The sequence below is a fragment of the Nicrophorus vespilloides genome, unplaced genomic scaffold (assembly GCF_001412225.1).
Source record: "Nicrophorus vespilloides isolate i.1.1-1 unplaced genomic scaffold, Nicve_v1.0, whole genome shotgun sequence".
Classification (NCBI taxonomy): domain Eukaryota; kingdom Metazoa; phylum Arthropoda; class Insecta; order Coleoptera; family Silphidae; genus Nicrophorus; species Nicrophorus vespilloides.
The window spans coordinates 6007-16936 of record NW_017097824.1 but is presented as its reverse complement, the minus strand read 5'-3'; the positions used below and the strand labels follow the sequence as shown (position 1 = coordinate 16936).

The following is a 10930-nucleotide window of genomic DNA, read 5'->3' as shown; positions in this document are numbered from 1 at the left end:
GGCTAGAAAGTGTTAATTTGTAATTCGTACATGTATATTATCTTCATATGATTGAAAAATTACCCTATGGATGTTTTCCTGATATATTTATGGAACTTATTAGAGTGCTATTATATTAGCAATAATAGTCATATATGTCCGTTTGCGCTAGAATTAATATAAAAAATAAAAGGTATATCACACGTATTGTGTCAATGAAAAAATACTATTTCCAACAAAGTAACTAAAATGTTTTATTAACAAATCATCATTTAGTTTTTCTCTTGCGTCTGGTTTTCTTTGTTGGATCTAAACCGAAGTCATTACTGTCGCTTGTATTATCTTTCCACTCCTTCTTCAATTCTTGTAACATGTTAGGAGTAATCAACCCCTGAGCCAAAAGTCGCTCAGTTAATTTACCACGGCCAAATTGAGATCCCTTTCGTTCTGGAATAAGAAAAATGAAATTATAATACTGTGTGACATACAATGAAAACAATAACTCTTTACAAATATTTAAATTACGGAATGTTCCATAAAAAGTAAACTTAAGTAATTTAATTATTAAAAAGATAAAAGGTTCCCACTTGTCAAACATTTCGTAGTACGAATACAATACTCTCTAAAAGACATTAGTTTTGCTAATGATGGTAATTTGAAAAATAAGGGATGGAATCTTTTGAGATAATGAAGTATGGCAAGGCAATACCTCTCAAGTAATTCTGTTTGTTGCTGTTCAACGAGAACTCGTCCTCGTCTGGTGTCCCGCCGGACGACACTCCCGTTTCCGAATTTCTAAGCAACCGAGTGATTTGAACTACGCCCTGCTGGATCACAGCGTCCAACTCCTTCTGCATATCCCTGACCAACTGCGCATCGCCGAATAAATCCATGAAACGATAGCTGCAAACAAACCCTTTATTCTGTTCGTTAACAAAAGGTAAGAAGTTTGTTCATACCTTAACCATAAATATAAATCTAATACATCGAAGACAGCTTCCAAATGAACTAAGTCTATGATAGTTTTTGGCGTCTGCACTGGCCAGCCAATATTCCTACATAACCAGTCAAAAGTAACCCTTTCGTTTTTGCTGTATTGTCTGGTGAACTGTGAACATATTAAAATTAGGAAATAGTTGACACGATTATTTCACATAAAAATGTTAAAAAATTTATCATATTTCCAATTCATAAGAATTAGTTATTTACAGATTTAGTAGTACTTATTTATGGTTGTTTGTTTTTATTTGCGGGAAAATTAATGTGTATTAGCAGATAGACAGAATACTAATTACATACCTTGAGGAACATTGTGCAAACAAATGGCATTTTCTTGTTGATTGGTGCACAACAGAATACATATCTTGCCCTTAAAGGCAATGGGACGTGTTGAATCATATCTGCTAGGAATTTGAAATCTTCTATGTTGCACATGAAATAGAGCGAATCGTCCACAGTAGATAAATTCACGAATATGTCCTTTAATTAATGTTGAATTACTACGTGCAACATATAAATAAAATAATATACAAACCATTAAATTGCTAAGACTTGAATTTGGTAAATGGTATGCGTAGAGTTCAATTTGTTCAGCTGTTGGATGTAGACCGGCTTGAGTAATGGGTTCAGTGGGTGATGCTAAAAGTGTCTTCAGGGTATGCAAATCTTCCGGTTTAAAGGTGGTAACGGAACCCTGCTCCCATTGAGTCCCGTATCTTCCGGCTCTCCCGGCAATTTGCAACGCCGAGGACACCGAAATCGTATCCATTTCCTTTTCACCTTTCTCGTTTATCGTCGGTTTAATTAGCGAATAAAAAATTACTCGTCGAATACTCCTGCATTAAATTGTTGAGATTATTAGTCAATTAATTTTTCTAGTTCTGAAAATATTACAAATTTAGTCCCATACCGATGGCGTCGGTAGCCACCAAGATTTTGCAGCTATTGTCGACATCATTGAATTTGGCAGCTTGCGCCAATTTCGTATTCGGTGGTAAACCTCCGTAAATTACAGCAACTTCTTTACCCGAAGCTTCGATTCCTCTGGAAACTGAATAAATATCATTTTTGCTGAAGCATACTATGCAATCTCCAGGTTCGACTTTATCCAAACTGCCTGAAAATTTACCATGTTAGCGTTTGCAAATTACAATATAACTTTACATTACCTATAGCAGAGTCCTCAATTTTCAATTCAGTTAATCTTTTGTAATTCCTAATTTCTACATCTTCACCAGTTGTTAAACATAGTTGTCGTATTAAATCGATCGCGCCGGGCTCTCCGCACAAATGGATTTCTTCAGCGCAAATACCTAGAAGCGCTCTCGTCCAAGCCCAACCTCTGCCAATATCCCGGATCATTTGGATCTCATCAATTACAGCCACCTCATATGATGTATTCACAGAGGTCATTTCCACTGTACAAGAAACATGAGATGATGCATTCCCCAATGGATCAGCATAGTTCCTCTCTTCTCCAGTAATCAAATCACACGGAGTACCTCTGGTATTAGATTTATTAAAAACTTCATTAGCTAAGAGCTTAAGAGGTCCACAATAAACACCAGATTTTGCTGTCATGAACCTCTCCAAGGCGTGATATGTCTTCCCACTATTGGTGGGTCCTGCATGAAAGACAATCTTCCTAGTCATACCTCTGGCTTCTGGATACCAGTTTGCAGGAGTCCTTAAATCAGAAATCTTCCTGAGATCATCCATGCATTCTAAATGTGGAAACATCTGTTTGGCATGCCTGAGGAAATAAGGAAAAATGTCTGTGGCATTTCCCGCTCCTTGTAATATATCACTGATAACTACATGCAAGTCAACAGGAAGTGTCTGCGCCTCCAAACAGTATCTCCTAAAGCTCACATAAGCCTGATGCTGCAAGTATTCTACAAAACAAATTTAATTAAAATAAGCCATAACAACTTTTAAAAAAATTACGATCTAATCCATTGTCCGAGAGTAACTGTTTTATTTCCCTCTTCTGGTAGAATTTATTAAGGACTTTAAGTAAATCTGCTTTGTTCAAGGTGCCAGTTAACTCAGCCCCAACATTGATATCATCCGGAGTGGGTTGCACAGGCACAGGTATGAATAAAGATGACAAACTGTTGGAATCATCCTTCTTTCCTCTGATTTGCTCGAAACGCAAAGATGTTGCAACTCTGTTCAGATGGGGCTGAAACTTTTGTAAATTTTGTGCTGCGCCGCACAGGAGCCTCAGTCGCTGCGTATTTTTCAACATTTAAAAAAAATTTAAAGTAAAATTAAAATAAATTCAAAACTGCATTTCACTAAGCTCTTGGTATCATTTTATTTTAAGGTTAGGGTTTTACCCTCAGAACATGACATGTGATACAGATTATTTAATTACAGGTTTAAAATGTTTATTTCCAATTGGTCACAGTTAGTTAAATTGTAACACTGTTCGAATTTAATTGTTTTTAAAAAGTTGATTATTTACTCGACAGTGGTTCAGGCAACCAAGTATACGTGCTGAGAATTATTTTATTTTACGGTATAGTATAGTAGTATTTCTAGATGCAATTATAATTGTTGTTAAATCAAAATAATATTATAATAAGCATTTTGTATAGTCGCCTTATGACTACGATGAAGTATATTGGAGATGTTGCAATTAGAGTTGCATCCATGTAGATGTTTCCTCTCTTTTTGCACAGCCGACCTTGGTTTTAGTTCTGAAAATCCGTACGAAATTCGCTGGGAAAAAGGCACAAAAACAATACGAGCGAATTACATCATGGCAACCGACGAATAACAAGATTTTGTTTCATATTTGAGCGGGCATTAATAGTGTTTTGGCAGTCGTTGTCCATCATCGAAACAACGAGAAACTGTTTTTAATCGTGTTTTATTTTAGTTTTATTTTCTCGTTTGAATAAGTTGGAGGCTGATTTTCAACGAAAATGGACTCCAATGAGGCGGAGGATAAGCAGAAAAGCGCAGGAGATTCGGCGGTAGCATCGCCCAAAGAAAGTGAGTACATTTTTTGTTCGTAAAATTATGTATTGTTTTGTTTATTATTGGGGGACTCTGGATGAGGAATTACGGTAGTTCCATTTGGTTGCCAATTGGATTTCCTATATTAATTGGAGATGAGTAAGTGCTAAAGTATTTTTGCCAGTTGAGATGCGCTTATGTGGGCGCAGATAACATTTTTATAATAATTTATAGAATTATATTATTTCTTAAAGATACGTTATGCTTTTTTTTCTCTCTTCACAAGGTCTGACATTTTAAAAAAACTTTGGCAATACATTCAAATCTATTGATTTCTTTGAAAACGTTGATACGCAGTAAATTGTCCTCAACTGTGTTTTTTTTTTGTATTTTGCAAATATAAATATAATTTACACAATATTTACATTGTGGAGATATTTTTTTTACATTCAATTTATATTTATTTTAATACTTTTTGCGATATGCCGTCAGACCGACAACATTAAATCAAAATAAACTGATTTCATAATGTATTCTGCTAATTGGGTTTAAAATTAAAAAATATATTTATTTGCTTTTACTTACAATTTTCGATTCTTCTATAGTATTTATGTAAGACGCTGATATAACGCGGTTAATGTGACTCCGATTAACGCTTACCTAGGAACGCTTAAACGCTCGAGCGTCTTACTGTATAATATACAGTGTATATGTATATTTTAGGACCTAATAATTATTAACCAGTTTAATTATAATTCGGTTGTATTCAATTTTAGTAAGCTCATTAAATATAAATAAGAATATATTTGAAACTTTCATCATACCAAGGACTGAAACTCATCTTCTGATTGTTGCTCCTGAATCAAATGTTATCAAAACTTTATATTTTTATTAATTTAGTAATTTTTTATGTTATTTTCTCTAATTATGGTTTTAAAAATACTCACAGGTTTTAGTAGTAATATTTGCTCAATTATACTTATCATTATATTATATATGTACCTTTTATACATGATAGGTTGGTAGATTCATTTTTTAAATGACCAATAAGTGTAAACGTTCAAGTGCCTATTTTCTTGATAAAATAAATCTGCTTCAATCATACCAAGGTTCAATAATACTGAAGTATTTAACATCTACATTATACACCTACACAGAGAATCACTTAATCATTATAGTTTGATTACTTGAACATTTAACAATGTATGATTTCCACTTATCTATAATAACCGTATTTTCTTTTTTGTTTAACATTATTAAATGTAAAAAAGTTCAATTAAATGATTAAATAAATATTTCATATAATAATTATATTCTGTACTTATATATTCAAAATTAGTTAGAGGATCAGGGTAGCAGCAAGGAAATCTTGCGCCCCTTCAAAAGAAATCAAAGGAGTCAAATATCTATTTTTTTATTTTCGCAAGAAACAATACTGTTACATATTACTTGCTCGCATACTCTAAATATATAACAAAAATAAATATAAACAAGTACATAATTAATAAACTCCAACATTGAAATGATTTCTCAAACATAAAAGCAACAATAATAAACCAAATTAAAAGAGAAAACTTGACCAAACGTCATCGCGTTTTTACATCTAAAATTTATTTATAAGCATATTCATTATGTATTATTCATTCTGGTGTTCTGATATTTTGATAATACGCGCATTTACAGTGGAACCTCGCTTAACGACTATAATCCGTTCCAGAATTCTAGGATTTGCCAACTAGACAATATTATTCTTATTTTCTATCAATCACTTTGGCGACCACTGGTTTAGATTCTAACGAGCACCACCCATAACGAGCATTTCGCTTAATGAGCAAAATGAATTGTAAGAAAAATGACTCGCTTAACGAGCGACGATTCGAATAACCAGTGACGATGAGATTAGAAGTCATTGTGCGCCTGCTACATCATTTTTAAAACTTGTGTACACATATATGTATTTTTTAATATGTAATCCGAGTAATAATCCGGAAATTTTGCAACGGATTAAACTCGTTTCAGTTCTAACATAATAAGTATTATCAAAGGAAATGAAAGTAAAACTAGGATTACATTTATTTGGAAATAAAATATTTGTTTTGTGTAATAATTATTTTTTTATATATAGATTTATATTCAATTTTTGACTAAAGCAATATTTTCATAATTATCCCCTTTCTGATTAGCATGTTTACTGATTATATATGCCTTATTATATTATAATGCCTTTAATCGATATTTTGATAATTCACTTATGTATGTATTATGAAACGAGGTGAGATTTCAACAGTCCTTAGAATCAGTAGTTTGGTCTGGACTGTATCTGCTAGGATTGTTGTACCTGGAATTCGCGGGACAAATTTCCCGGGTCTTTTAGAAAAATATATACTCTCGATACCCAGGAATTACCATTCGAGACTCGAGATATTTTAAAATTGATTTTGAATACAGTAACTACCTTATTTTTTTGTCATATTTATTTAATCTCAGGGACTTTACCGTGTTTGAATGGCGAATACAAATAATAGAGTAAAGCGCAGCGTTCTGGTTTAGCATTTTAGCATTTATTCACGAAAATTCTAGATTTGACAATAATTAAGTATTGTTAAATTAAATGTTAATATTAAGTACTGTTTAAGTATTTTAAGTGCACTGCTAAATTTATTTATTAACCAAAAATCAAACAATGAACATCAATCATATTCAAGCATGAAAACATTAAAAAAAAAACAATGGAGATACAGGGCAAAGTCGAAAAAACGATAATTATCTATTATGACTTTATTGAAATATCTACATAATCCAGAAACTTATAAATCTGGAGAAGATTTTTTTCTAGTTGTTCAAAATCAGCCATAATTTCATTTGCTGAATTCCCTGAACTGTGTTCAGATTGAACAGTTTCCCGGGAATAAAAATAAAAGGCGAAACTATGCACACTAGGGTTGGCAAACTGCAAATTGCGACATACTATTATGCCGCCATAAAAAAATTGGTGTGCCACAAAAAAAACTATTTACCTAGTGGACCGTGATGTTACGCAGACAGTGGTTTGGATGAAATGATTTGTGTTAGTTTAGCATCCTCTTGGAAATGGAAGACAACAAAATGCATTTTATACTTTGATACTTTTTATTACTGGAAAGCCAAAATGCCATTACAGTAGAAATAAACAAACAAAATCAATGAGTTTTCCTGTAAATATAACTTTAAAAGTACGAGAAAATATAAATAAACATAAAGTAAATAAGAAAGCAATTTGTGTGGCTGACACAAATCATAAGATTTAGCGTTTATATTATGAAAACAACAAGCTGAATCACAGGAATATTGTTTGTAAAATATTTTGTTTATGTTAAGTAGCATATTGTTTAAAATTGTATGGTTTGTTATCTAAGATATTTATTGATTAGTTGCTATTATCAACATAATAAAAATAGTGTTATAGTTTATTTGATCAGTTTTATTTTATCATTTGATATGTACAGTTTGACAAATACAATTCTATTAGTAATTGCTAAATTTTAGTGGCGTCGTGAAACTTGCTTGTGCCGCTTATATGAAATCATGAGAAATAAAGGAAAATTTTGCAGTAAGTTATACAGAAATAATATTGATATAATAACAAGAGAAAGATTTATTTGGATTTTCTATTAGCGTAAATTAGGCCTAACATATTTATAAATAAATAAAATAAATAATTGATTGATTGCCTTCAAAATGCTATTTATATAATTAAATTTTTGGTTTATATTTTTTTTCATATTGAATAAGAATAAAGATCTGTCAATTTATATTTGACTTATGTTTTGTTTCAGAAAAAGAAGAGCCTGTGACAAAGAGAACATTTAGACAGAAGGTATGGAATCATCTAGAGCAGAACAAATTGGTGAACTTTCCACGTCCAGTGTATGGACGTATTCCCAACTTCGTAGGAAGCGAAGAGGCAGCTGCTAAGTTGCTCGATTTGGATGAGTTTAAAGCAGCCAACTCTGTTGAAGTGAATCCCGACAAAGCGCAGGAGGCTTCCAGAATTGTCGTATTGGAACAGAAGAAGAAATTATATGTGCCTGTTCCGAGATTGAAGGAGGCCCTGCTGAAGTTGATTTCGGTCTCACAGGATGCCTCTAAAACAGATATCAAGAGTGCCGTCAGCCGAAAGGGCGTCGAGGAGAGCGGCACATCGATTAACATCGACGATTCTGTAAACATCGACCTTCTGGTTGTTGGAAGCGTTGCTGTTTCTATGACCGGATACAGAATTGGAAAGGGCAAGGGCTATGCCGATTTAGAATTTGCATTGTTGATGGAACTGAATGCGATCACCGACAAAACGACCGTTGTTACTGTTGTCCACGATTCGCAAGTGTTCGAAGAATTGCCCTCAGATATATTTAAACAGTACGATGTACCTGTGGATTATATCCTCACACCTACGAGGACCATCAAGGTGCAAAATAGATTGCCTAAACCGAAGGAGATCTTCTGGAAAATGTTGTCGAACAGGAGACTGAACCTTATGCCGATTCTGCAGGCCCTCAAAGAAATTGATGAAAAGTTATTTATATGATATATTTCAAATAATAAATTTTATTGGTGTATATTTTTTTAGAAAAGGAATCGATGTGGCTCTGAAAGAGGTCGATACGGACGTTGAATCGTACGAGTCGAGGAGATTCCATAGATCAAAGAGATTTCCGCGCAGAAGACCAAGATCAGCTGGCAAAGCTTCTGAATCGCAAGGCGAAGACACATCTAAAAACGAGAATAGAAAACCACGGAGGTTTCCTAAGCCTAGATATTATCGTTCTAACAATCAGAAATCCGATGCGGATAGCAATGAGGTAAATATGTTCAAAATCTTTATATTTACACCTTTATTTAGTTTATATAATAATTTTAAATTTGTTTTTCGATAACTTAAAGTCAATTTTATTTTTCATCAAAGTTTAACACAACTTCCGTTTTTTAGTGTATGACAATAAGTATGACTAACAAGTCTGTAGTCATTGGTTTAAAAATAGTTTTCTTTTAATATATGCGAAGTGAATAGTGAACAAAACTCGTGTGAAATAAATCATCTACAATATTAATTCACATCATATCGACGAAAATTGTAAATGTATGCTAGTCAGCGCTTCTCAAAATAGCAATACTCAATTTTGAAAATATTTGACATCCGCCGATCTAGTCTAAATGAAATTTTTGATGATGATGATGAGGTGAGGACGTTTACCGTTTAAAATATTGCAAATTTGTTTGACGCAAAATGTCTCAACTTTGATGTTATTGTATCAATCATAAAACATCGGCGCAAATAAATACATTTTGGAGTAATAGGTATAAAAGATTATATTCTGTTCAAAAGTTATATACAGTTATATGTATTTAGTTATAGCAGCGGTCGCCAACCTTTTTGACCTCACCTCAAATTTTGAAATCGCACGGACATACAATGATGCTATTCCATAAAAAATTATAAATATGAAATCATACACTTCTTTTTTACATTGGATCTTTTATAAACACGCTACTTAAGGCATAAATTGCAAAAAAAACATTCTTTACATTGCATACTAACCTTAAATTCGTTTGCTTGTTTTCTATTCTCTTTGGGAAGTAGAATATTGTCTTTGTACACATTTGGACCCGATATATCTTTGATTATTATCCTAATTAATACTAATGGTCTTCATAATATGTATACCACAGGATCTTATATTTTCTAAGATTAAGAAGTTTTATTTACTTTATTACGTTTTAGGTTGTCGAGAATGGTAATTTGCGTAGGCCATTACGCGCTACAAACGGTAGCAGATATAAGAAGTCGTACCGAAGGAATAAGCCCGTGATTGACTTCTCGTTGATGGTGAGCAACATAGAGAAGAACGTGCGCGTTAGGGATCTGAAAAACGCACTCAACGAACGTGGAATCAAACCGAACGAAATTACCTGGAGAGGTTACAAAGGCTTTTGCTATTTGCATTACGCGAAGCCAACAGCTCCTAAACAGAGCAAAGAATTCAAGGATGAGGAGCCGGCCGCCGTTGCGCCGCCCCCGTTACCCGCCAGGCCTCCTATTATCGTCGACAACGTGATTGAGATTCTGCAGGGGTTGAAGATATCCCCAGAATCTGAGTCGAATTTGAGCGTGAAGGTCCTGAGGCTCAACTCTAGGATCGAGACGACTGACGTTACGGCTGTTTGAGGTCTGCGCTTTCGCGTGCCGACCAAATAGTGATTATTATTCGTATTAATATTCTGTTTTAAAATACCAAATATTTATATAATTATTATTGTGTTAGCTTTTCAATACTTTAACCATTTTTATTTAATATTACCTACTACACATTACCTTTCAATATTTTTTTTCTTCGTTTACTGTTCTTATCACATTAACATTTGTTTTAGTTTATTTTTGTGTTTTTGTGTTTTTATATATAAATATATATGAGACTGTTACGAGGTTTTCTTTATAAAAAAAACACGAAAGGGCCTGAATTGANNNNGGATATTTTATAAAAGAAAGTTTTATATATCTATTTTCAAAATAAAGTTAATTTATAAATTAAGCTAATTGTTATTCAGTGTTGCATATGTTTGATGTTTCACAAAACAATTATATTTAATAGCTATTTCTGCACATACACCTAATACACTTTTGAGATAAATATTCATCACATAAAGAATGCATTAAAATATATTTATATCATGAGTTAAAATATTCAATATTGTGTGTTTCTTCAATTCTAAACTTAAACTGTAACAAACATTTAGAAACTACTCAATAAGTTTTAATTGTATTTACTATAAAATTTTCTTTTTGAACATATACTAATATAAATAGAAAACCCAGTATTTATATACAACTTCCAAAAATATTCACATTGAGTTGCAAAAGTTCGCAGATGTGATTAACAAGATTCTAACATTCAAGATAAACAATACTGCTAACCACGAAAACTATAACAGTATACAAACTTACATT

General features: G+C 32.7%; 2 protein-coding genes across 4 annotated transcripts; one reads left to right on the top strand and one right to left on the bottom strand.

The window, feature by feature from the left end:
- Window positions 1-162: 162 nt before the first annotated feature.
- LOC108561095 (ATP-dependent RNA helicase SUV3 homolog, mitochondrial) lies at window positions 163-3404 on the bottom strand. The gene is made up of 8 exons (XM_017918887.1): window positions 2926-3404; window positions 2148-2873; window positions 1873-2095; window positions 1514-1814; window positions 1279-1458; window positions 939-1087; window positions 689-882; window positions 163-426 (listed from the first exon to the last, which is right to left on the bottom strand). Exons 1-8 carry the CDS (start codon window positions 3227-3229, stop codon window positions 248-250), a joined length of 2256 nt encoding a protein of 751 aa, XP_017774376.1. The 5' UTR covers window positions 3230-3404; the 3' UTR covers window positions 163-247.
- A 274-nt stretch (window positions 3405-3678) lies between these two features.
- LOC108561096 (methenyltetrahydrofolate synthase domain-containing protein) lies at window positions 3679-10286 on the top strand. Of its 3 annotated transcripts, none has more exons than XM_017918889.1 (4): window positions 3679-3981; window positions 7761-8499; window positions 8555-8786; window positions 9707-10286. In XM_017918889.1, the coding sequence occupies exons 1-4, from the start codon at window positions 3912-3914 to the stop codon at window positions 10148-10150; spliced, it is 1485 nt and encodes a 494-aa protein (XP_017774378.1). In that variant the 5' UTR covers window positions 3679-3911; the 3' UTR covers window positions 10151-10286. The 3 variants fall into 3 exon arrangements, with proteins under 3 accessions (XP_017774378.1, XP_017774380.1, XP_017774379.1); XM_017918891.1 differs by lacking the exon at window positions 3679-3981 and adding an exon at window positions 4047-4104; XM_017918890.1 differs by lacking the exon at window positions 3679-3981 and adding an exon at window positions 7436-7534.
- Window positions 10287-10930: the final 644 nt, after the last annotated feature.

Excerpts from the sequence above, each read along its gene's own strand:
- LOC108561096 (XM_017918889.1), top strand. The coding sequence starts at position 3,912 with ATGGACTCCAATGAGGCGGAGGATAAGCAGAAAAGCGCAGGAGATTCG. Across the intron at positions 8,500-8,554 it reads CTCAAAGAAATTGATGAAAA|AAAAGGAATCGATGTGGCTC; the intron begins GTTATTTATATG and ends ATATTTTTTTAG. Across the intron at positions 8,787-9,706 it reads CCGATGCGGATAGCAATGAG|GTTGTCGAGAATGGTAATTT; the intron begins GTAAATATGTTC and ends ATTACGTTTTAG.
- LOC108561095 (XM_017918887.1), bottom strand. The coding sequence starts at position 3,229 with ATGTTGAAAAATACGCAGCGACTGAGGCTCCTGTGCGGCGCAGCACAA. Across the intron at positions 1,459-1,513 it reads CAAGTCTTAGCAATTTAATG|GACATATTCGTGAATTTATC; the intron begins GTTTGTATATTA and ends CATTAATTAAAG. Across the intron at positions 883-938 it reads GATTTATATTTATGGTTAAG|CTATCGTTTCATGGATTTAT; the intron begins GTATGAACAAAC and ends GTTTGTTTGCAG.